Here is a 27,877-nt window from a genome sequence, read left to right as displayed (position 1 = left end):
ACACCAAACAAATAAATACATTTCAAGACAATGGTTTTGAAACTGAGCTTCTAATTAGACTACTCCGCCCAGTCATTTTGACATATAATATGTTAGAGTCATGTAATCTCATGATTTAGGCCGAGAATGTAAATAAAAAGCTATATATATAACACTGCAAAGAAAAGATATGCTTATCAAAGAAACATCTATTTGCTCGATATAGCACTGAAAGTAACCATATCAAACGATCCATTGTAGCCATATTTAATTAGTTGAACACATTTTGATAAAATGATAAACTGTTTTCTTGGAGGGGCAATCAGCGTTGGAAAGCACACCAAATGTCTATAACCAAGTGGAAATTGGGCTTTCTTTCTAGTCAGTCTGTCCTAATCTAGTCCCTTCTAATCTCTGTCTAAAGTAGCCCAATGAAGATCTAATTTTGATAATTTAATTTTGATTTCATTCACAGCTATTTATTAATTAAGCATCATACTAAGTGTACTGGGAAGCTGGAGAAAAGTCAAACATTGTTCCCTACCTTTGAGGGACCCCTGTAGCTTCCATATATTTAAACATTCAATAAATGTTTAGTTACATTCAAGGCTGTGCCAGGTTCTAGAGCCTTAGCAATGAGCAGGACTAGCAGTGCACCTGTTAGTGCCACAGTTAAGACTGTAATAGGAGCCAAGGATGAGAAGCGCAGATGGCATAAGAACACCTGACAGGGGACTTGATCTCTCCCAAGGAGAGAGGATCACGGACAAGTGACACCCAGCCTGCGCAAAGAGAAAGAGATAACAAGACAAAAGCTGGATAAGCACGAAGAGTACGAGGGCAAGCGCTCCTGGCACTGAGAAACAAGAAGGAGCCTGGCGGACTCGGGAACCAAAAGGCCAGTGAGACTAGAGCACACCGCGAGAGGAGGGGCCGAGGCTGGGGAAAACAGAAAGAACCCCAATTACGCAGGGCCTCAGATGCACTCAGTAAGAGAACACTCAAATTGTAGCCTTAAATGCTTTGAAACAGCATGCAGACCACTACGATGAAAGTGAATCAGAAAGTAGAGAGGTGGGTGGACCGGGAGGGAGGTAGCGGGAAGGGACCACTTGGAAAACCATGACCCTCATCTGAGCAAACCCTCACGGTAGCCAGGACTAGGGTGAAGGGGGTGTGGTTGGAGAGAGGTGGGTGGATTCAAAACATATTTAAGACATGACACAAACAGGACTGCATAAGCGAGGAGCAAAAGAAGAGATGGGATCAAGGAGGACTCCCCACATCCTGCCTTGGAAACCAAGTGGATGATAGTGCTACACATTAGGACAGGGGGGCACTAAAGGAACCTGAGGTGTCGATGGGAAATAGCAGGACTGAGTTTTGGACTTGTTAACCCTGAGAGGCCTTTGCGGCATCCCAGTGGAGATTACAAACAGAAAACCGCACATACGGATCTGATGCTCTGAGAAGGCATGCTGTAAATAAGAAAACTTACATCGAATACGTGCAATTTATATAGATAATATATAAAGACCTGGGTGTAGATGAAATGGCCTACACAGAAAACAGATCAAAAGTGGCAATCTGCCACCGTACACGTAATTTTACCCCAACAAAATAAGGGGGTTGAAGAACTCGAAGTTTTAAAGGAAGACAGCTATCACAAATGTTTTGGCAGAATATTTAATTTAAAATGCTAAATTATTCCTAATACATGAGTAGAAAACAATCAGTTGTTTTGTGTGGGGATAAGGGTGATGGTAGGCCACGGTGAAGGGGTATATGCATTTTGGGCTAAAATCGTTCCAAGATGAAACCAAGAAGAATAAAATAAAAGGAAAGGGAACTTACCCTCTCGGTAATGGAAGACTAGATAATCCTAATCAGCTCTCCTGATGGGGAGAATTTACAAAACCGGACAAAATATAAAAGTCATCTGTGTAAGAGCATATGGAAACTAACAAGGCTACCCATCCAAAACTAAATAATTACCCGTCCTACATTGTTCATTACTAGATTAATTACCCATCCAAGATCTAAGAGACAAAGGCATTCCAGAAAGGTAAGCATGTAATCTGGGGCCTCTTTTTCCTCTGAGGCCATCTGCTAATTCTAGAAAAGACTCCTGAGAGGCTGACAGCTTAAGTGACTTTTTTTTGACAGTCTTGCAGAGGGTCCCCAGTAAGACCCCTGGGACAGGATAAGGGTGATCCTGAAGCCGACTGGCTTTTGCCCGAGGAGCAGCCCGGCTTCACAACATCCAGTACCTGAAACTGGATTAACTGAGGCTTTACTGCCAATGCAGTTAAGTGGCTCCCAGAAGAAGAGACCACCCTAAGGCTCAATCTATTTCTACAAATAATTTATCAAATACAAGGTCAAACATACGATCAATAATATGCAGGCACACGAAGAGATAAGGAAATACGAGTGAGATCCAACAGAAGCAATATAAAACAGAAATGCACCACGCTCCGGGTATTGGTGCAATCTGATGCATACCTGGTTCAAGGGGACGTGGTAGATTTTCAAAAAAAGATTAGAAATTCCAGACCAGAAAAGTAGGATAATCAAAATCAGATTACGTGGGGAAATAGGTTTAAAAAGCTTAGGGTGGAAAGCCGCCACCACCGGGCAAATGCACCCAAGGTCAGTTAGCAAGACACACTACAATGAGATCACTACAATGAGTAACTTGTTATATCACCTGCAGGAAATTCCTTTCCATCTGGTGCCAATATGCTATTTGTGCTTTGATCACAAACTCCACTTGCCCCCCCCCCCCCCCCCCGACCCTTTGCTTCCTACACAAGTTAACGATTACTGTCTGATTGGTTTCTCCACGTTCACCACGTGTGTAAGATCCTGAGAGCTCAATAAATATGGAGAGGAAACCCCTGTTCAGGGCTCTTGTCTCCTCCCGGACATTAGCCTCTCTAGTATTCAATTCTGCATCCACTCTCTTGCTGGACAAGAGAAAACTCCGCACTCTTGGTCTGCGACAAGATTAGACATAAATGAATCGGTAAACTGTAATATGATCAGGATAAATCACTCAAAATGACTCACAAAGAGAAAATAAGGGAAAAGACATAGAAGATTAGACATTAAAAGGTCTAATATATGTGAAATTAGAGTTCTAGAAGAAAAACAGAGGATTAGGAAGAAGCACATTAGAAAAATATCTGGAAAGATAATGGTCAGGGTTTTTTAGTGCAAATATTCTGACAAGTGTATAGCCTTATTTGTATGTATCTAGTGACTAATGATACTAAGCATCTTTTTCTTATGCATACTGGCCATCCACAAATCTTCTTTAGTGAAGTAGCTGTTCAAATTGTTGCCCATTTCTTAAAATTGTTTTTTTTTTCTCCCTTATTCTTGAGTTTGGAGACCTGTTTACATATTCTGAATGCATGTCCTTCATCATATATGTGATCCACGAGTATTTTTTCCCATTCTAGGTCTTCTCTTTTCATTCTCTAACAGTGTCTTCTGAAGAGCTAAAGCTTAAAATTTTCATGAGGTCAAATACCAATTTTTTTCTTCTATGGATCATGCCTTGGTGTCATATGTTAGAAACCTCTGGCCCAAGGTCACAAAGATTTTCTCATTTTCTTCTAGAAGTTTTATAATTTTAGTTTTTAACAGGTTTACAATCTATTTTGAGTTAATTTTTGTGTATGGTATGAAGTATGGACTTTTTTCCCAATTAACCCAGTACCTTTTGTTGCAAAGACTATCCTCTCTACACAGAACTGCCTTTGCTCTTATGCTGAAATCAACCGGCAATGTATATAAAGGACTTATTTTTCCTCTGTATATGTCCCACTGATTTGTCTTTATATAAATATGACATAGTCTTAATTGCTGCAGCTGTATATTAGGTCTCAAAATCAGGTAGCAAAAAATCCTCCAATTTTGCTTTTCTTTTTCAAAGTTGTTTTGGCTATTTTTGGTCTTTTATATTTTCATATGAATCTGAGAATTAGCTGGTCATTTCCTATCAAAAATAAAGGAATAAAAACAAAAACCTAACATGGTGGAATTTTTATTATTTTACATTAAATATATAGATTGATATGGGAAGAACTGACATCGTAACAGTATAGAGTCTTCTGATCCATGAACATGGTATACCTTTGCATTCACTTAGTTCTCATATTATTTCTCTCAGCAATGTTCTACAGTTTTCAGTATACAGACCTTACATATCATTTATCAGATTGAACCCCAAGAATTACATATTTCAATGCTACTGTGATAGTTTAAGAAAAACTTCAATGTCCAATTGTTTGCTGCTAACATAGAAATACAATTGACTTGTATATTGATCTTATATCCTCCAGCCTTTCTATATTTACTTAGTAGTTCCATTATTTTTCTTATGTAGATTCCAGCATAGATAATAATGTTATCTGACAAAAAAAAAACCCACAATTACTTCTTTCTTTCTCTGCAAGTGAATGCCTTTCGTTAATTTTGTTGCCATACTGCATTGGCTAAAACGTTCAGTATAATGCTGAACAAGGTGGTATTAGTGGACACTCTTGGCTTGTTCCTGAACTTAGGGGAAAGCATTCAGTCTTTCACCTTTAAGTATAATGTTACCTATGTGTTTTTCAAAGGAAGCTCCTCTCTAAGTTTGCTAAGTTTTGCTAAGCTTCGTTTTGTTTTTCAGGAATGACTGTTAAGCTTTTGTCAAATATTTTTCCTAAATCTATGGAGATGATTAAAAGGTAATGTTATTTTTTTTCTTTTTCCTTTTTTTTTAGTTTGTTGATAGGATAACTCACATGGATTCATTTTTAAATGTTTAACAAACCCTAAATTCCTGAAATAAACTCCAACTGGTCATGATGGATTATCCTTTTTTATATGTTGCTTGATTTGATTTACTGGTTTTCAGAAGATGTTTTCATGTAAGCTCATGAGGGATATGCATCTGTAGTTGTTTGTTTTGTAATGTCTGTGTCTCATTTGGGTATCAGGGTGATGCTGGCCTCATAAGATGACTTGTTCTTACTTCCTCTCTTTTCTAAATGAATCTGTGTGGAATTGTTATTTCATTTACATTTACCCTAATTTTTTACCATTTCTGGTACTCTATTTCTTCATGTAAACCCAATGTCCATCTCTTATCACATCATTTCTGCCTCAAATATCTCCCTTAGCATTTCTTGTAAAATAAGTCTGGTACAAAGAATCCTTTCAATCTCTCTTTGCCTAAATAGTATTTTGCTTTCATCCTTGAAAGGTATTTTCACAGGGTACAGATTTCTTATTGACTTTTTTTTTCTTGCTTTTAGTACTTCTAACACTCCATTGTCCCCTAATCTGCACTATTTCTGGCCAGAAGCCTGCTTTACTCTCACCTCTGTTCCTCTGTTTGTAATGTTTCTTTCATCTCTGGCTGCTCCCGAGATTGTTATGTTTTACTTTCAGCAGTTTGATCACAGTGTGCCTGGTGGTGGTGATGGTGGTGGTAGAGTGTGTGTTTATCCAGCTTCAGGTTCTCTGGGCTTTTGGATCTTTGGTTTGTTGTTTATTAACTTCAGAAAAGTCTTGACTATTATTTCTTCAAATAGTTCTTCTTTTCTCATTCTGAGACTCCAATTGCACATATATTAGACCACCTGACATTGTCTCAAAGCCATGTGATGCTCTCTCCTGTTTTGTTTTGTTTTTTCTACTTGGTTCTATTTTTGTGTTTCAGTTTGGATAATTTCTACCTTCAAGTTCACTGATTCTTTCCCCATCTGTGTCCAAACTGCTGATGAGCCCATCAAAGGAATGCTTCATCTCTGATGTTATCTTTTTTTAAAAAGTAAAGATTTTAAAGTAATCTCTACACCCAACATGGGGCTCGAACTCACAACCTCGAGATCAGGAGTCACGTGCTCCACCAACTAAGCCAGCCAGGTGCTCCATCATCCTTTTTATTTCTAGCATTTCCAGTTGATCATTTTATAGCTTCCATCTCTGCTGAAATTCTCTGTGTGTCCATGGAGATAGCCTGAGGAAATGGGCAGTGTTGCGTTCCCGTTCCCTTCCCCAAGCAGCAGCCATTCATCACAGCACTGGCATCAGCAAGGGAGAGTCTCTCCAATCTCCTGTCCTGACCCCTAAGGCAAGGAGGCTTGTGGAAAAGAGACTGCAAGTGGGTGCAAAGTTCCCTTGTGTCTGGAGCTCCAAGTTATTCTAAACTGATATGCTGCCCACGCTCAACCTTTCAAAACCTGTCACAATTTCAGCTGATTTTTTTTTTCTAACAACCTTATGTGGTGGTCACTTCTTCCATAGTCAGTCAAAAGTCAGTGTCCCTGTGTCCCATCTTTTCTCAGAGGAGCTACTGCTCTTCTGAATGTGGTTTTCTTGGTTGCCTTGTGACCACTTTCGACAGGCTCAAAAGAACTGGTGACTGAATGGACTCTGTGACTAAGCTATTGTTGTTGGACAGCAGCGATGCTTTCTTGCACACTTCCACACCCTAAGTACAAGTGGAACTGACGGCTTTTGTGTTTGAGCCCTGAGTAGTCCTTCCTCTCTTACAAGCTTACCTAAACATTTAAATGAATGCTTGCTGTACTTTAGAGTTTCTAGATGTTCTGATTTGAGAAATTTCTAGGATATTTAGTTCATCACTGCCAAAAGGTTACTTAATCCATAAAGCTTTACATCAAAGATGACACACCTTTATTACAGTATAGTATGGAAATACCTGCCTTGTTTTATAATTTTGCAAGGACTGTAAACAAAAATGTCTATAAATGATCCTTCATATCACTCAAATGCCTTATGTCAGAAACAATATCCAAGTAGTAACAGAGGTTGCACTATCACAGAAATAAAGGATCTTCTAATTAAGAATTTCAAAAGTTCTAGCTGATTTTTATGGTAGGGTAAAAATAACAAATGAATGACTAAGAAGCACATGTGAGAACACTGGTCTCCAACAGAATTCACTGAAAGGAAATATCTTCAGGTATTCGGAATATCAGCTAATATAACATTTTATGCATGCCCAGAAAAACTATGTACTCAGTAAATGTTTCCACTGAATTTAATTATTGTAAAATAATTAATGATGTTAATCTGTTTTGTCTGTAAGCATAAGTAGATAAAAAGACATAACATAAATATGATTTTCAAAATGCATATGGGTCAACGTACTTTCATTTTTGAACTACAAACCACAGAAGAAAAAGTAATTTGTATCATGTTCATGTTCCCTAATTCCTTTAGTTAATATTGCCTCTTTTTTTTCCTTTCTTTTTTTTAACGAATTAGAAAAAATATTATATAATTTTATGCTTCCTAGCCCATAAAACCTCCTAGGTAGGTCAATTCTAACCCTTATGGGTTGTTTTTCATCAGCTTCCATTACAGGAATTATTTCATTTTCTTTCTTCACATTAGAGTGTCCCTAAATCCTTAGCCTGTCAATAGAGTACTAACAGTGGGCTTTTTATGACCTGTACAGTATCTGGAACACCATGTTCTGATTATTTATAAACGTGTTGCTTGCACAAAATCCTTTTGCTTTTCTCAGGAGGGAACTTTTAACTTATCTCAGAAAACACGACCTACAGTGAGGAAGACCCGTACTTTTACTTTTGAGCTGCAAATGAAAGAAAAAAGTAACTTGTATCATCTGTTTATCCTCTTTAATACCTTCAGTTAAGACTCTCTCTTTTGCTTGGTGAACTGTACAAATAAGTTATGTAATTTCATGCTTCCTAGAGACCTCCCGACAAAATATTCATAGTCATACGTTGACTCTTTGAAGCCTGCATTTTCTCAACTGTGAAATGAGAATAAATATGTCATGTAGAGTTGTTATAAGACGTTTAAAAGGATGTGTCTGAAGTATTAAGCACAGTGCCTGGCCCACAAAAAGTGTTCCTTCTAATTATCATCGGCTATCCACACATCTGTACCGCCTGAAATAAGACTTGAAAAGGAAGTAAAGCTAAGCTTTTTTTTTTTTTTAATGTTCATTTATTTTTGAAAGAGTCAGGGACAGAATGTGAGTGGGTTGGGGGCAGAGAGAGAGGGAGACACAGAATCCGAAGCAGGCTCCAGGCTCTGAGCTGTCAGCACAGAGCCCGATGTGGAGCTCGAACTCACGAGCTGTGAGATCATGACCTGAGCCGAAGTCGGACGCTCAACCGACTGAGCCACCCAGGGACCCCAGTAAAGCTAAGCTTTTTATTCACATACATCTATATTTACACAGAAAAGATTTAAAATTTTGAAAATGAAATCTTTTTTTTTTTTTTTTTTTTTTACATCTACCTATATTCAGGGGCACCTGGGTGGCTCGGTTGGTTAAGCATCCAACTTCAGCTCTGGTCATGATTTCGCAGTTCCTGAGTTTGAGCCCCACGTCGGGCTCTGTGCTAACAGCTCAGAGCCTGGAGCCTGCTTCAGATTCTGTGTCCCCTCTCTGTCTGCCCCTACCCCACTCGTGCTCTGTCTCTCTCCTTCAAAAATAAATAAACATTAAAACAAAATTTAAATCTACCTATATTCAGTAGATATAAAATAATAATCACATTGGCAGAAACTTGTATTTTTTTCTATTATTTCCATTAATGAAAATAATGTCATGTAAAATAACAGTAAAACTAATAAATCTTTCGAGAATCAGGTTGGTAGACCACATCTGCTAATCTCAAATGACTACATTTCATACTAATTATGTCTTTTTTTATCCTTTCATTACTATGCATCTCTCTCCCACTCCCCCAAAAAAGCTCTCTCCAGGACCACAAAGCAGCATCATACCATTCCACTGACAGTCTGTTTTTACTTCTCATCCAAGAATGCCATCAGTGGATCAGGCCAATATATCATTGGTCTTTCAGGCAGGCACTTACAGTCTCCGAATATGAAGTTCAATCAATGCTCATTTTTAAATCACTGTTGGGTGCCTATTAGTTTGCCAAGCACTGTTGCAGGTTCTGGGGGTACCATGATAAATCAGACTGTCAAAGTGTCCACCCTTAAAGGAAGAAAGAGAAAAGAAAGGCAGGTGATGAGTTCAGAAAGCTAGATGGGATCGGGGCGCCTGGGTGGCTCAGTCAGTTAAGCGTCCGACTTCAGCTCCGGACATGATCTCGCAGTCCGTGAGTTCGAGCCCCGCGTCAGGCTCTGTGCTGACAGCTCAGAGCCTGGAGCCTGCTTCGGATTCTGTGTCTCCCTCTCTCTGACCCTCCCCCGTTCATGCTTTGTCTCTCTCTGTCTCAAAAATAAATAAACGTTAAAAAAACAAAAAAGAAAAGGAAGAAAGAAAAGAAAGCTAGACGGGATCATTTTATGGAATGGTAAGGAGTTTTATTCTGACCTGAAGTGAGAAGTTACTTTTATTAGTTTCTTGTGGCTGCTGTAATAAATTACAACAAACTGGGTGGCTTAAAACAACAGAAATGTATTCTCTCACAGTTCTGAAGGCCAAAGTTCCTAAATCAGTGTTATTTAACCAAAATCAAAATGTTGGCAAGGCCACGCTCCTTCTGGAGGCACTAGAGTAGAATCCATTCCTTGCCTCTTCCAGCTTCCGGTAGTTGCCCATATTCCTTGGCTTGTGGCCACATCACTCCAGTCTCCGCCTCCTTCACATGGCCTTCTGCGTGTCTGGGTCAAATCCACCTCTGCTTTCCTCTTATAAGGATACATGTGACGATTTTTAGGACCTACCCAGATAATCCAGGATAATGTCCCTATCTCAAGATGCTTAACTACATCTGCAAAAACTCTTTTTCCAAATAAGAGAACATTTTTAGGTCCCAGGGATTAGGACCTGATCTCTTTGGGAGGCTATATTCTGCCTCCCACACCACTTAAGCAATTTTCATGCAAGAAGATATGATTGATGCTTTGAAAAGATCTCTCTGAAGGAAAAAAAATAACTATGTGAGATGATGGATGTATTAATTAACTTGACTGTGGTAATCATTTCTCAATGTACACATATATTAAATCATTACGTTGGTACACTGTATATATAATTCTGTTTGTCAAAAAAAAATTGTAGATTGTTCCTAGAATAAATAAATAAATAAATAAATAACCTCTATGGCTGAGTGGGCTGGGGGGGGGGGGGGGGGGGCAAAGTAGAAACAATAGGTCCAGCGAGGAGGCTGATGTGTAACCAGATGAGAGCGGACTGAGGCTTGAGAAGTAACATTATATATTATATATCTGCTGCAATCATGATCAGCTAATGCGAAGGTTGTGTAATAGTTAAGAGGGGGGACTCAGCAGCCAGACTTCCTGTTCAAACCCAATTATGCCACGTGCTAGCTCTGTGACCTTCGGCAAGTTAGTCAAGTAAGGTGTTTCCTCTTCTATCAAGTGATCCTTATAGAATTGCTAGGAGTCATCAAAAAACTAAAAATGCACAAAGTGTTGACAGAGTACAGTGCCTGACACGCAGTAAGACTTCAGCAAATGTTAGCTATACTTATTTTTATTCGTTCCTGATATTGCACGTTCTCTAATATATAATTTTATGCAGTAGATTTTTGGGTCCCCAAATGAGTGGAAAAACAAAAGAATTCAATAAGTCAACAGGCAGAGGCATTTTTTACAATTCATTATAAAAAGAGTCACTAGTAATTAGCCCATGTAATTATTATTATAGGGGGTAATTACATCATTACCACTTTAATTTTATAAAGGACCAGAGCATTTCAGACATGTATCCTAACAATCAAATTCTTTCACTTCTAGCTAACCAGAAGTTTAAGTCAAATATTGAAATCTAACATTTAAATAGATCCCAATTTATTGTGGAAAAGACTTAATCAATAAAGACCACAGACAAAAATTACTGGTTTTCAAAAGATGATACCCTAGGAATTAAGTCGTATAACATGAATATATTGTAACAACTGTATTTAAAAGTGTCTCCAATCTAGGAAATTTAAGTTGGAGGTCAAAATACTCTTTCTTTCTGGATTCTTACTTAAATTTAACCTTGAGGGGTGCCTGGGTGGCTCAGTCGGTTAAGCATCTGACTCTTGGTTTTTCAGCTCAGGTCAGGATCCCCCCAGCTTTGTGGGTTCGAGCCCCACTGACAGTGCAGAGCCTGCTTAGGATTCTCTCTCCCCCTCTTTCTGCCCCTCCCCCACTCACACTGTCTCAGTCTCTCTCAAAATAAACATACATCCCTACATAAATACATACATACATACATACATACATTTAACCTTGAGATAAATAACCTCATAGCATTATCATTTGTTGTACGCTTTGGATAAAATTTACAAAGTGAACTGTAAAAATACTACAGATCAGCTCAATTCAAATCTGACTCTATTTCTACCATTTTTAACCTACCTTCATCCCTAAGACAGTGAAAAGAGCAATTATTTTAAAAACTATTTTGCAGTTAATATATTATTGTAAGGATGAAATGCAAATGCAATACAACAAAAAGAAATTAAAATAGCATTGGTAAAATGTTTTATTAAATAAGACCAGAGAAATCTTCATTATCACTGTATCTGATGCTCTTTATGGTAAAGATAAGGTAAAGGGGGAGCTCTAAAAGTTTATACTATTGTTGCAAACGTGCTAACCATCTCAGGAATGATTAGTTTCTTACACAGAATATTTATTGTACTTATCTTTAAATTCTCTAAAAGTAAGTCATTCATAGATTAATATTAGTAAGTATGTAAATGACTCTTCCCTGTGGATTTAATGAACGACCAACCGAGATACGCAAACCCAGCAGAACCATACAGATGCTCAAGCCAGAAATCCGGAAGGTATCTCTCACTTCCCACACCCAACTCATTAGGAAGTTCTGTTCTGTTCATTCTACCTAAATCATTGTGTCTCAGACACAGCCACTACTCTCCTCTGTCCCAGCTAGCTGGCCTAATCCAAGCCACCTTCACCTATCATGAGGACCAGTGCTACACTGTCCTCATTCTCCCGCTCCAAGCCACTCTCCACACGATTATCAAAATGATCACTGTGAAATGTAAATGGGACAAGCCACCGCTCTGCTCAATGGCCTTCCACTGTCCCAAGGAAGAACATCTCTTACGCGCTCGGTCGCTGACCATCTCTCTAACCTCTTTTCAAGTCACACCCCACCATCACCCACTGCGTTCCAACCACACGTGCCTCTTCCGGCCCCAACCAGTTCCTTCCTCTTAGGGCCATCTGCTGCCTCTTCCGCCTGGACCACTCATTCCTGCCTCTTCAAATGGCTGCTTCCTCCGATCCCTTTGGTTTTCAGCTCCTCAAAGAGGCTTTCTTTGACCTCCCTAGGCACAGTAGGTAATCCTGTCCCTTCACCCTGTTTTTCATAGTCACTTACTTGTTTAATGTCTGTTTCCCCCACTCTGGACTGTAACTGCCTTGAGGGCGAGTTCTCTGTTTTGCTCACCTCCATTTTCTCAGGCCTCAGAACAGTGCCTGGCACATGGGAGGGACTCGGGAGATACTCGGGAATGAATGAGTGCCATTATTACTAATTATTAGTAGTAGTAATATTATTACTATTATTATTGCTCTCATAAAGCCCAATATGCTTAATTCTTCACTAGTTTTACATAAAGTCAGCATCACACTATTAAATAGTCTCCTATGATTGTTCTTTAATTGTTCTCCAGAGTCTTTAGGCCCTTCTGACATAGAATCTTATCTGGGACTGTCCACCACCCTTTTGGTATCTTTTTTAGGACAAAACAGGATAAATGAGAGTCCTAAATAAACGGCCACTTGTTGACTAAAGAAATGAGTGAATGGGCGCCTGCGTGGCTCAGTCGGTTAAGCGTACAGCTCTTGATTCCGGCTTGGGTCACGATCTTGCAGTCATGAGACTGAGCCCCACGTTGGGTGCAGAGCCTGCTTGGGATTCTCTCTCTCTCTCTCTCTCTCTCTCTCTCTCTCTCACTCTCTCTCTCTCTCTCTCACATTCTCTCTGCCCCTCCCCTCCTCCCTCAAAAAAAATAAACATTTTTTAAAATAAAATCAGCACTAAATAAAGGCTTTCTTATTTCTTAGTACACATTCATTAGTATACATTTTCTTTATACCCATTTATTCAGTTAACCTTCTATATTATGGATTAACTTTAATTACCTTAAAAGCTTATTATAATCTTACCTTCTATAACTCAGTTATATAGTTTTAGCAGATTTGATTCTTTGTATAAATACACTGTATATATGAGCGTGCGATATTTTTTGTGCGGTCCCACGAAATTAAGATTTTTCAGGAGTTACTACTTGACTTTACTGTGAACTCATTAACAAAAGTATTTTTTCAAAATAATTTAGAGACCTCTAAAGGTCACTATTCTCTACCCTTCACCTTTTATTCTTGCTTTATGAAACCATGAATGCTCAGTATGCTGTCCGTGAACCAGATTTAGCATGCTCAACACGGAGTGCATTGGATGCTCGATATTTTTAGCTTTAAATCTAATTGACTTGCCTACAATACTCTCTTAGTCAAGGGGACCTAACCACCCGATCCCTTCTACCATAGTTTAGTTGCCACTTCTAGGTGTCATGCTAAGAAGCTTAGGTAGTTACTGTCACTGAAATTGAATGTGAAATTAAACTGGGATGGTGCAGACTTGATTCCACTGAAATTACAGCATGATGCTGGGGAAAATTGCTACGGAAAAGTCTGCTTCATTTTTGAATCACATGCAAAACCAAAATAAGCATTTTCTCAATTCACCACTGTACCCAGAAAAAAAATTCATATTGCCTGCACGGAAATGTGGGCATCTTGTAAAAATAACATGCTATATCCCTGACCTAAATCACAGCAACTAGAACCACGTTATATATGCCTAAGAATAAAATTCAAGAATACACTAATAACGGCAGTATTTTAAATACATATAAAATAATGACAAAACTACAAACAAGTTATAACCAAACAGAAAGCCAAAGAAAGTATACAAAAGTCACTATTAGCAACCATAGTCCCCATTGGTATATAACCTCCCTGACCCCGTGAACAGATAAGCTCCCTGAGGACATACAGGCTGTTGTCTGTTTTGCTCATTCCGGTTCTTACAGATAAGAACAACACTTTGCACACAGCTACAGATAAGCAACAAATACTATGTATCAAATATTTAATATTATATATTAATAATCAATAGATATTAGAGAAAAGAATGTTCTGATCAAAGATTTTTGTTTAAAGCAGGAAAACTTAATTCTGAAGGAATATAGGAAGCAAGAAGCATAAAACTAAAAATGTGATGGCCACAATTCAATCTTTATTTGGTGATTCTGTAGAAGTCACCAGAAGGTAATTATTAGGAATAATAGTTCAATTACATTTTCAGTGTTGTAGAAATACTATTAATATAAATTTAAGTCAACAGAATACCAAATAAGACAGCTATGATTTCATAAGACTAATTAAGGTATTTTTGAGCTACTGAAAACCTAACTTTATTAAATAAAATGTCTCTGCTGAGAAAATAACTAAGAAACATTTACAACTTAAGGTCTGTATTCCCCCGTTTTCATCAGTTAATTTCCCTAAATATTGTCATCATAATTCAAAACGTGTATATTAATGCGTCCTCCACTCCGCGATTAGGCACGAAAGATCAGCCACCCAAAGCTCTGAAATTTCCTGACAACGACAACTGTGCTACTGGAAAAACGATAAATTCGAATCTTATTTTGTACCAACTTACTCTAACTTTCGGCAAGACTCTCCGAAGTGTCTCAGCAGGATTCTGTCGCACCAAAAATGGAAGATTTGCAATCACACTTGTTCCTTGGATATCTTGACCAGCACTTACAAAGAAAACACAGATTTAAAATTTGTAATTACAAGCCAAATGCCTGGGTTACAATAATAAAAGGCAGGGATTAATCTGCTTTTCATGATAAACACTCAGACATTTGACAAAGTTTTAAACTTGAAACACAGCATTTAGTTATAAAAGTAAAACCAGACCGAAATTTCATTAAGCAAATCTTATAACAAACGCATGAAGATATTAATCACGCTTATGCTAAAACGCGATTCTCTCTCTACATACAGGTCTTAAATCTAAAAGTCTTGAGGCCATTTTTAAATACTTACTTTAAAATTCTACCTCATGTTTCCCTGTGATCTGCCAGTTTACTCTACTTTCTAAAAAAAATACAGAGATGTAAATTTTCACCATGGCTAAGTATTAACCATAACCAGAGCAGGGATAGCAACAAAACAGACTACTGCAGATTCACACAACTTTTTTCTGGCACAGTGAAGTCACTGTTGCACTAGGCTGACACTAAGAGTTGCCAGAAACTTCTAGAAGGTATATTCAGTTTCCTTAAAAGTCAGGGAGATGTATTTATACAGTACCTTTTAGATATAACATTCATTAGGTCACTAAGCCTGTCCCAGAATAATCTCAGTGACACTCTACGGGCCTAACTAGCTTGTTAAGGGTGTTCAGATTCTTCTGAAAAACGATTTCCGTGCAGAAAAGTCTTTGTTGTCAAAGCATTAGCTAAGCAACATGTGCATGTACCTGAAATGTGCATTAAAAAGATACCTAGTAAAAGTGGCATCACCTCATATGGAAATGCTCCTTTTTCTTACCCGATACCACCTGACGTGTTAATTAATTGCTGATGCCATGATATTCATCTTAAATGAAATGATTTTTACTTATCTCTTCAAACGGAACTTTTTTGATTCTCTGTAAGACCTCAACATGGTTTCTTAAAGGACTTCTTACAGTATTACATTTACGGGCTGCCAAGTTTAATAAGTTCTGTTAAGAAGAAGCATATTCTGATTCTACCCGGAGCTGCCCCACTGTGAAGAATAGCTATCCCCCTGCAGCAATATGGGAGTGAAATATAGGTCAGCACAATCCTCTCACTATCCTTGACGCTCTCGAAGTGCATGCTTTAAAAGACAAAAAACCGAAAAGGAAACGAGTAGCGAGTGAAATGGGGGACGTAGGCCAAGATGAGAAGATCAAAAAAGAGAAATTAAAGTTGCATATACTACGGGTGCCCCTTGAACAACATGAGGGCTAGGAGTGCCCTCCCCCAACACAGTCAAAAATCGGCATATAACTTTGACTCCCCCAAAACAGAACTACTATTGACTGGAAGCCTTACCAATAACATAAATAGTTGATAAACATATATTTTGTATATATATTATATACTATAATCTTATAATAAAGTAAGCTAGAGAAAATAAAATATTCTTCATAAACTCATAAGGAAGAGATAAATACATTCACAGTACTGTAAGGTATGTACTGAAAAAATTTTGCATATAAGCGGGCCTGTGCAGTTCAAACTCGTGTTGTTCAAGGATCATCTGTACTTCTAGTGGGTCAAGTGGTGGCCTTCCATAAGACATGTCTGCAGCCTAACCCTGGAACCTGTGAATGTTATCTTCATTTGAAAAAGGATCTTGAGACCAAGAGACCATCCTGGGTGATCCAACTAGGCCATAACCCCAATAACAATTGCCCTTAAAAGACACACTCAGAGAAGACAGAACGGGAGAAAGAAATCTGATCACAGAGCAGAGACAGGAACAATGCCACCACAAGTCAGGGGATACCAACAACCCCCAGAAGCCGGAAGAGGCAAACAACAGATTCTCCTTAAAGCCCCACTGACACCCACATTTCAACTTGGTGATACTGATTTCAGACTTCTGGCCTCCAAACCCATGAGAGACTAAATCTCTGTTGGGTTTTTTTTTTGTTTGTTTTTTTAATTTTTGTTAACTTTTTTTTCAGATGCAAAAACTTTTTTAAGTTTATTTATTTATTTTGAGAGAGAGAGAGAGAGAGAGAGAGAGAGAGCGATAGCGCATGAGTGAGGGAAGGGCAGAAAGAGAGGGAAGAGAGAATCCCAAGCATACTCCATGGTCAGCACATAGCCCGATGCAGGGCTTGATCTCACGGGCAGTGAGATCATGACCAGAGCCGACATCAAAGTTGGATGCTTACTATCAACAATCGCCAAATTATGGAAAGAGCTCAAATGTCCATCAACTGATGAATGGATAAAGAAGATGTGGTTTATATATATAAAGGAATCCTACTTGGCAATGAGAAAGAATGAAATCCTGCCCTTTGCAACAAAGTGGATGGAACCGAAGGATATTATGCTAAGTGAAAGAAGTCAGAGAAAGACAGATATCATATGTTTTCATTCACATGTGGAATTCAAGAAACTTAACAGAAGACCATGGGGGAAGGGAAGGGGAAAAAATAGTTTCAAACAGAGAGGGAGGCAAACCATAAGAGACTCTTAAATACAGAGAATAAACTGAGGGTTGGTGGCGGGGGGGGTGACATGAAGAGGGTAAAATGGGTGATGAGCATTGAGGAGGGCACTTGTTGGGATGAGCACTAGATTGTTCTATGTGAGCGATGAATCATGGGACTCTACTCCCAAAGACAAGAGCACACTATATACACTGTATGTTAGCTAACTTGACAATAAATTATACTTAAAAAAAAAAAGAGTTGGACACTTCACTGACTGAGCCACCCAGGTGCCCCTCAGATTCAAAAATTCCTAACAAAATATTAGCAAACAAAATACAGTAACATGCAAAAGGAGAAATTATAAACCATGATCAAATGGGTTTTACTCCAGGGATGCGAGGCTGGTTCATTATCCAAAATCGGTGTAATCTATTATATTAATGGGTTAAAGAAGAACAATACGCATGATCATATCAATCAATGCAGAAAAAACATTTGACCAAATTCAACACATGAACGCTGAAATTATAAATACATTACATTTGGAAAATGAAAAACAAAAGTATGAGTTTAACACAATTTATATCAAAAATCTAAACAAGATTTTTGGGAGACGTAGACAAGATATTTCTAAAATTTATATGGAAAGGCAAAGTAACTTGAATTCTTGAAAAGACAAAAATTATACAAATGGAGAACCAGATTAGTGGTTTCCAGGGTTTGTTAAAGATGGGTATAGGGTAGGAGAGAAATGAACATAACTATACAGTGATAGAAATCTTACCTATCTTGATCATATCAATATCAATATCCCGGTTGTGATATTGTACTATAGTTTTCCAAGATGTTCCTATGGGGGAAACCAGGTAAAGGGTATGTGGGGATCACTGTATTATTTCTTACTACAGTATATAAACCTGCAATTATCTCAAAACAAAAAGTTCTATTTTAAAAAATCAATCGATACGACAGAATTCTTTAAATACATGAGCATCTCAAAAGATGTAGAAATCTGACAAATCTAGCATTCATTAGTGATTTAAAACTATCAGCAAACCAAAAAATCCTATGAAAGAAAGAATGCCCTTCAGATAAAGGGCATCTATGAAAAACTTACAGCTTACATCATACTTAATGGAAGAATGAATGCTTTCTCCCTAATCGGGAACAAGAGAAAGATGTTCACATTACCACGTTTATTCAACATTGTGTTGGAGGTTTGTGTTAAGCCAGGGCAATAAGCAGTAAAAAGAAATTAAAGGCTTATGGATCGCAAAGAAAAAAGTCAAATTGGCTTTGTTCACAGACAACATGATCGTCTACAGCAAAAATAAAAAATTTATATGGAGATGCAAAGGATCTGAAATAATCAAAGCAAATTTGAATACAAACAAGGTTGTAGCAGAGCTAATACTATCTTATTTCACAACTTATTATAAAGCGACAATAAACAAGATACTATGGCACTGGCATAAAGATAGTTATGTAGATCGATGAAAAAGAAGAGAGTGTCCAGGAAATAGACCCAAATTGAAATAAGTGATTGATTTTTGACAAAGGTGACAAAATGATTCAATGAGGAAACTGATCATCTTTTCAACAAATGATGTTGTCACAAATGGATAACCATATGTACAGCATAATGAAACTCTCCCCAACCTGAAGCAATATATAAAAAAGTAACTCAACGTGGATTACAGGCTTGAATGTGAGAGCCAACACTGGGGCGCCTGGGTGGCTCAGTGGGTTGAGCGTCCGACTTCGGCTCAGGTCACGATCTCGCGGTCTGTGAGTTCCAGCCCCGCGTCAGGCTCTGTGCTGATAGCTTGGAGCCTGGAGCCTGCTTCGGATTCTGTATCTCTCTCTCTCTCTCTGCCCCTCCCCCACTCGTGCTCTGTCTCTCTCTCTCTCTCTCTCTCTGTCAAAAATAAACAAACATTTAAAAAAAAAGAGCCAATACTATAAAACTTCTAAAGGAAAACTTAGCAGAAAATCTTAGTGACCTTGGGTTTGACAAATACTTCCTAAATAGGACACAAAAGACATAAATTAAAAAAGAAAAAAATAAAAAGAACTTCATCAAAATTAACAACATTTGCTTTTCAAAGGCACTGGCACAAAAACAAAAAGGCAAGCCACAGACTGGCATAAAATATCTGCAAGATGGATCTCCAACCACAACTTCTACCTAGAATATACAAAGCACTCAAACTAAATAATAGTAAGAACATCCAAAACAAAACAAAAAGAACATCCAATAAAAAACAGACAAAAGGTTTCAAAACTTCACCAAAGAAACTCTACAAATGGCAAACAATCACATCAAAAAGGTGCTCAACAAAACTAATCACTAGGTAAATTCAAATTACAACCACAAAAGATACCACTGCACATCCACCAGAATGACTACATTTATAAAGACTGAACGTACCAAACGTTGGCAAGAGTAAGAACTCTCACCTACTACCAGTGGAAATGGGAAACGGTACAACTACTTTGGGAAAGTTTGACAATCTCTTAAAAGCTTACACGTACGCCTACCAAACAACCTAGATTTTCCACTCTTAGGTATTTACACTCAAGAGAAACAAACGCATGTATTCACAGAAACACCGGAACACGAATACTTCTCACGGCTTTATTTGTAATAGACAAAAACTGAATGAAACGACCCAAATGCTCACTAAAAGGGCAGGCAGATAACCAAATTCTAACATATCTATACAGCAGAATACCATTAGCAACAAAAAGGAATGAACTATTGATACACACAACATGGATGAATTTCAAAACAATTATGCTGGATGAACGAAGCCGTGTTAAAAACAACACATGCTACTGTATGATTCCGTTCATGTAAAATTACAGGGATTGCACATTAAACTATAGGGACAGAAAGCAGATCAGCCATTGCTCGGACAATGGGGGAAAAAATGAAGTTGGGATTACCAAGGGGCGTGAGAAAAGTTTCAAGGGTGACGGACAGTTTTATTATCTTGATCATGGTGAAGATTTCATGGGCACATACCTATGACAAAACTCATCAGATTGCATTTTAAATATGTGCAGTTCTTTGCATGCTAATAATACTTCATTAAATCTGTACAAAATGAAGGATATAAATACAAAAAGACTGATAGAAGGCCACCTAGGAAGACGGCAGCAGTAGACACATAGTTTTTAAAATTTTCCTGAATTCACCATAAAAACAGAGCAACTAGGAGAGTAAAATAAAAAAACTCATGCACAACAACATAACCAAGTGATAAGATTTCCCACATAAACCCAAGACACATGCACATATGGACAGCAGCTAAAACTATGAACGATTTTGAATAGCCAGTACCTAATGAGCTCAATGTGTCCATAATAATACCTGAAAGAGCTCACCCAGTCTTATCCTTATGAGTTCTCAAAACATCTAGAACAAAGGCCCACACTGAAGAAAAATTCTAGGAAATAGAATCTGAACTCAACAGATCACAAAGAGAAGACAAGGTCCAAATAAATGTAGAGACATGGAGCCCAGAAACCTCAGAAAGTAAGGCATCCTATTTTGAACACAAGCTAGAAATATATGAGGGAGCTCTAGAATCCTGAAATCAGAAAAACTACCCTCAGGGGTGCCTGGGTAGTTCAGCGGCTTAAGCATCCAACTCTTGATTTCAGCTCAGGTCATGATCTTGAGGTCTGTGAGCTTGAACCCCGCATCAGTCTCTCTGCTGTCAGCGCAGAGCCCGCTTGGGATCCTGTCTCCCTCTCTCTCTGCCCCTCTCCCCTCAACTCTGAAAAATAAACAAACATTAAAAAAAAAGACAGTGAAAGACAGACATGCCCACAAACAGCTAACTATAAACTACTATTTCTCCGCAAGCAAAAAAGAAAAAAAGAAAGAAAGAAAACGTGTAAGGTATGGGGGAAAAAAAACATGTCATTCATCATTATGAAAACTCAAAATCTGGTGACAGAACTCAGGAAAGAAATGAAAGAAAATATTTCAAAAAACACTAAACTAGAAAGAACACAAGGGTGAATGAATACAGTAGATAATGCCCTCAGAAAAATACAAGGTAGAAAGAAGAAAAATTTTTAAGTACAAGAAGATGAAAAAGATTTGAGAGAAAGCAATATAAAAGGTAGGCAAAGAAGACCCAACTCCTACTTTTAATAGGAGTCCCCAAAGAAAAAATCCAAAGTAAGGGATGTGTTTCAAAAAGAAAAAATTATAAAACTTCTTTTAAACAAAAAAAAGATTCAAAAGAGCACACCATTTACCTGAGAAAATCAATCTAGCATCACCAACACTGAGATGTACCGGACTTTAAAGCAAAAGAAAATCCTTTGGCAACATCACCAAGTTACTCAGAAATAAAATCAGATTGCCATTACATCTTGAGAGCAGTGAGGTATTAGAAAACCAAATTAACAGCCTACAGGTAACACTGCTTACTGTAAATAGGACGTGAGAAAACATACAAAGAAAGTGACCCCCCCCATTGTAAGCACCATCATCTCTAACACACATAAAATCTAAATTTAATTTCTACAGATAACTTATGTCTGCCCCTTCTCCCGCTCAAGGAGAAAAATGTGTAAGAAACCCTACTTTACACAAGGTAACTATTAGCTGAACCGTACGAGGTTGCCAACATTAGATATTACTGACTTCCAACACTGGCGATTTCATGTCTCCAATTTATACAGTGAGCATAGCAGGAATATATTAAGTCAAACACCTCGAGGAAGTGTGTACGGGTTGGAAACCACAATATGCTAGAGCAGTGGTTCCCAAACTTTGCCGTGTACCAGAATCCCCCTGGGGCACCTGTTAAAACTAGGCCCTACAGTTCAGGGATGAGGATTCAGTAGATCCTGGTGAGGCCTGAGAACCTGCTTTTTTTTTTTTTTTTTTTTTTTTTTTTTTCCCAACGTTTATTTATTTTTGGGACAGAGAGAGACAGAGCATGAACGGGGGAGGGACAGAGAGAGAGGGAGACACAGAATCGGAAACAGGCTCCAGGCTCTGAGCCATCAGCCCAGAGCCTGACGCGGGGCTCGAACTCACGGACCGTGAGATCGTGGCCTGGCTGAAGTCGGACGCTTAACCGACTGCGCCACCCAGGCGCCCCGAGAACCTGATTTCTAACAAGTTCCCAGGTGATGCTGATGCTGCTGCTCTGGAGACAATACCAGGAGAGCTACCATGATAGAGAGAGAACTAAAAATTCAAAAAAATAATAACGATAAAAAGAGGACACTGCAAAATCCTTCACGTTTTTTAGACTCGCTGGGCGAAATAAACCAAGGGCACAGCCGCCGTCTGCCCAAAGGAAGCAGAAGGCCCACCTGATGTGGAGTAATTTGTTCACCGCCGCTGTCGGTCCTGGCACCAGGGCTCCTCTTCACAGTAGGAGTGTTCCAAGTGACGTGGCGGCCACAGTTAGCCGCCGTGGAGTAACATGTAGTCTACTCAAATGCGCATTAGAGACAAGCACGCGGAGAAGTGTGGGACGGGGATGTGGATCAGACACAGGAGACGCAGCCAAGAGTAGACTTGGCCAGATACTAAAGTGAGATACTGAGCTTGCATGCCTGGAAATGTCTTGGGTGCTGTGCACCTGCCACCGTCCCCTGCTGACTTTGGTCACCGGATGAATAAACCACATATGCGTGGATCTATGCGAGCCTCACTGATTGGAACGAGCCCAAAGACAATCAGATCTAAGTCACCAGCATAAAATTCGGTTTATTGATATAGGATATGTAATTTTAAAATAAATGTTTCATCGATGTTATAATTTTTTTTTTTTTTTTTTTTACAAAGTAAGATTCCTAGACTTCAAAACCTACAACTTTCAACTGAAAGGCACAAGGAACCATCATCCTGGCTACAAAATGAGCTGTTCCTCCTTGCCCCAGTTGTGCTATTCTTTGGCACATGTTCCCTTTCTAGAATACTCACTCCGAAACAAAGAGGACACAAGCCCACTCAGCAAACCATTCCCCTAAAACTAAAAAGAACTGGGTTAATCATCTAATATATACACTAGTGGTTAAAAAGGAAAGAGGAAGGAAAAAAAAGACGAGTTAAATAAATGAATTTAGGACAGCTATCTTCTAAATTCTAAATTAATGTTACTAATTATCGTAGTCCCACTGGGAGATGTGCCTATTATAAAGAGCCATTTATAGTCCCATCTTCAACCAATGAAAAACAAGCCAATCCACTCAAGCATTTTTTGGTGTAATGGTTTCAGTCTTCCTGGTCACCAATGGTCACCATGCCATTGTCATGGATAACCTCAGCATTCAGGGGAATAGCAAACAGCCAGTTCTTGACCCCCTCTAATCCAATGAGGTTCCGCCCAAATTTTACGTTCTCCAATTCTTAGCACAATATCTAGCATGCAGGAAAATCTCCATAAATATTTGTTCATTTAAACTGAATTTGTCTCCACTTCACATCAGCAGCCATGGTCACAGGCTGGATCTTACACCCTTACCTAGAAATGCTCATCTCTAAGAGAGTCTCAAACCCTGGGATCTCACTTGCTGCCCATACACTCTCACTTTTCTATTTCTCTATTGCTAAATCCATTTTTCACCCTCATCCCACTTCTAACTCATCAATTCCTTCTAATTCTCCAGTTTCTAATATTTCTCCTAGTGTCTCTTTCTTTCTCCCCAGCCTGAACCTGCCTGGCTGTTACTCCAACTACGTACACTCTCACCAATCACCTCCTTCTTCAATTCTCCTCCTCCCTGGCAGCAACAACAACAAACATAGTATCTAATACTCTGCCTGCCCCATATTATGGTCAATGAGCTCCTCACCCGCAGTCGTATTATTTAACTCTCGCAATCTCATGAGGTCGATTAGGTACTTTTATTAGCTCCATTTTATAGATGAGGTCAGTAGGATTTAGAAAGATTACCGCACAGAGTTACCCAGACTGTACAACTCCAAAACCCACGCACGACACGGCCTCTCTCTTCCAACCTGTGCCTCCAGCCAATACCAAACTCATCCATCCGTGTTCTCCGTCCCATCCCTGCCCCTAAGCTGTGGAGAATTACTAGAGAAACTGTATAACTAGGTTGTGTAATGCTTTTTAAAACATATGATTTCAAAAAAAGCTGACCCTCGATGATGCTGGAGGGAAACAGAGTGATCATTTGTGGGAAATCAAAAAAAGGACCATGGCAATGCAAGCTGGTGCAGCCACTCTGGAAAACAGTATGGAAGTTCCTCAAAAAACTAAAAATAGAACTACCCTACGACCCAGCAATTGCACTACTAGGCATTTATCCACGGGATACAGGTGTGCTGTTTCGAAGGGACACAGGCACCCCCATGTTTACAGCAGCACTATCAACAATAGCCAAAGTATGGAAAGAGCCCAAATGTCCACCGATGGATGAATGGATAAAGAAAATGTGGTGTGTGTGTGTGTGTGTGTATACACACACACACACACACACACACATATATATACAATGGAGTATTACTTGGCAATCAAAAAGAATGAAATCTTGCCATTTGCAACTACGTGGATGGAACTGAAGGGTAAGGTCAATCAGAGAAAGATAAGTATAATATAAAAACAGGGAGGGGGACACAACAGAAGAGACTCATAAATATGGAAAACAAATTGAGGGTTATGGGAGGGGTTGTGGGGGGGGGGGATGGGCTAAATGGGTAAAGGGCACTAAGGAATCTACTCCTGAAATCACTGTCGCACTATATGCTAACTAATTTGGATGTAAATTTTAAAAAATAAAAAATAAAATTAAAAAAAAAAGAGCAGACATGAGGCAGCACTTCTGTTTATCTTAGCTAGCCTAGAGGATGAGACAGATATGAGGAGTAACCTCAGGGTTGATAAGGCAACTTTTCTTTCTTTTACCATCTCCACTCTGGGCTGCTTTGCCTGCAGCACAGTGGTCCATACTCCAATTCACCAATTTACCTAACCTGGCCCTATTCTCCTGTGAAAGCAGCTTTTCTGCTTTAGTACTAAATTGGGGGTACCTCCATCTTGAATATCTAATCTTGTTTATTTCATATACCTATGTATTGGGCACCTTTGTGCCATTTCTATTTTAGGCCTTTGCCTCTCCCTATTTTAGGGACTCTGCAACCCCTCTATTTTGGGGTGCCATTGCACCTCCCTAATCCTGGCACCTTTGCACGTCCCTATTCACGGGGTGCCTTTGCACCCCCTATTATTGGAGTGCCAATCTGGTTTACCTAAACTCAGGTGTGAGCATTTTATGACTTTATATTTCTTTATGCCTTATCAACCCACTGGTGTAAACCCAGGGGTTTCCTAAGCTTATCTCCCACAGATTTTATGTTATATAGGAGAAAATAAAGTTTGAAAAAAATGTATTTCCTCACCATTATAGAAAAAAAAAAAAAAAAGGACCAGAAATTCTTAATATATTGTATTGCCCAAACCACTTTCACGAACATTATCTTGGGTCTCCAAAAATAATACTATCTGTGCTAGTTTAAGAAACACATGCCCTGGGGCACCTGGGTGGCTCAGTCAGTTAGGTGTCTGACTTCAATTCGGGTCATGATATCACGGTTCGTGGGTTTGAGCCCTGCATCGGGCTCTGCGCTAACAGCTCAGAGCCTGGAGCCTGCTTCGGATTCTGTGTCTCCCTCTCTCTCTGTCCCTCCACTGCTTACACTCTGTCTCTGGCTCTCAAAAATGAATAAACGTTTAAAAAAAGAAAAAGAAAGAAAGAAAAAGAAACCCATACCCTTCCACAAAGAATAGAGCCACATGTTTAGAAGAGATCCGGAGACTGACAAAACCACCTTGCCTCAACCTTCTAAGGGCTCAAAATCTAATGAGGAAGACAGATGCACACACTAAGCATTCTGACAATATAGCAAAAACTCCTATCTCTTTTCCTAGCTGGCCAACCCTCACTGTGTATTTGATCCTAAACCACTGGAGAAAGGGAGAGGGGAAGGAAGGGAAGCTATCCAAAAACTGATGACATAACACGATCAGTCACTACTAGAGGAAATTAATCGGAGAACTCTAGCTTCGCTGCTGTTAAACTTCGTGTAGGATCTTAAATGATTTGTATATACACAGTCTGTGATCCTAATCCTAGCAGCTCTCATTTCAAACTCAAAAATATAACACAGAAGCTGTCGATAATGTGTTTGAATTTATAACAAGGAAGCAGATGCCTTACAGGCCTTGTTTTGAGTTTGCAATGAAAAGTAAACTTCACGTAGTTGACATTTAATTCTTTCTTTACCCAAAGTAAATCATTTAACGATTTGTTTCAAGGAATACAGCAAAATAAATTAAATGATGAGCTCAGGGAATTAAACTTCCAAGAAAGACAAAACCTTTTTAAGACAAAGATGACTCAGGAATCTAAAGCAGAAGATGCACAATACCAGCCCACAATATCAGTAATCTTCCAAATGTGGCATATTTTCATATGTTAGCACCATAAAATTGAATCCTTAATAATGTTATACCTTCAAAGTATCAATCTAAAAGGTTTATATAGTTAGGGAACCATTCAACCTTGCTTAGACATTATGCTTAGAATCATAGAAACATATTGTATTTTTTAATAGCACCAAAGAGTAAAAGTAAAATTAACTTTTAAGGATCTACTATGTGCCAGGCAAGACACTTCACATAATCACAATAATCTTCACGATGTAGGAGCAATATATTTCTATCCTTACTTTACAAATGAGGAAAACTGAGGCCGGGGGTGGGGGGGGGGGGGAGGGAGTGGCCGCGGATGGGAAGCAACCTACCCAAAGTCAACCAACTACTGAAGATTAGAGCCAGGTCGGATTCCAACCTATGACTTCTAAGCCCAAACCTAACCTATGGCTGCTAGACCCAGGATAATGTCACATCATAAGAAGGGGCTAACCCGTCAGCCTAAAAATGTCTCCAAGTTGATAATGCTGCAAGAGAAAAAGTCACGTGATTTACCGAGCAATACTCATGTTACAATAAATTCTTTAACTGACAATTTCCACTCTCTTTTACTATCACAATGTCACATCAACAGAACCTGCAGAAGGTGCGTGTTCAGTGCGAAGAAGAGACAAACTCCTCTCTTGATTGAACCAAGTCCTACCAGTTCTACAGAGAGTACTTCCTTTTGAGTGGCTCTCCAGCTTCATGTATCAACAGAGTTCCCTTCCCCTTGGTCTACCAACAGAGGGACAAACAGCCGTCTGACTGCCCAGGTATGCATCTTGGGATTACATTCACTTCCCCTTCTCCCTCACACCCCACATCCGATCTCATGCAGTTTACAAGATGAGCATTATCCTTACTTGTCCTGGTGGGGAAAGAACTTATTAAGGGGCAATTATTAACTAGATCGAGACTATATATGACATTAACTTTGATATGTTTTTATTTTATTATACATAAATATTATTAAAATTTAGGTTCAGTTTTATATATATATATATATATATACACACACACACACACACACACACACACGCACACACATATGTGTATATATTAATACACACACACACACACACAAAAACGTGTATACATGCCAGGTCACAAATTTAAAATGTATTTCTTACTATGGGTCATGTTAAAAAAAAAAAAAAAACAGTAGAAAATGCTCCAC

The 27,877-nt window shown here is 38.8% G+C and overlaps 1 protein-coding gene across 7 annotated transcripts in view; it reads right to left on the bottom strand.

Moving 5' to 3' along the window:
• Positions 1-27,877, bottom strand: part of PPP4R4 (protein phosphatase 4 regulatory subunit 4) — a 108,308-nt gene that overhangs the window by 58,455 nt on the left and 21,976 nt on the right. For 5 of the 7 annotated variants that reach the window (XR_009606553.3, XM_060620653.3, XM_060620652.3 and 2 more), the window contains exon 3: positions 14,678-14,780. The exons of the other annotated variants lie outside the window; for them this stretch is intronic. Coding sequence is in view for 4 of the 5 variants with exons in the window: in XM_060620653.3 (XP_060476636.1) it covers positions 14,678-14,780 (103 nt within the window). In the remaining variant the exon portion in view is untranslated. The remainder of the gene's footprint in view (positions 1-14,677; positions 14,781-27,877) is intronic. 7 annotated transcript variants of the gene reach the window in all.

The sequence above is a fragment of the Panthera onca genome, chromosome B3 (genome assembly GCF_046562875.1).
Source record: "Panthera onca isolate mPanOnc1 chromosome B3, mPanOnc1 haplotype 2, whole genome shotgun sequence".
NCBI lineage: Eukaryota > Metazoa > Chordata > Mammalia > Carnivora > Felidae > Panthera > Panthera onca.
This window is presented reverse-complemented; position numbering and strand designations above follow the sequence as displayed.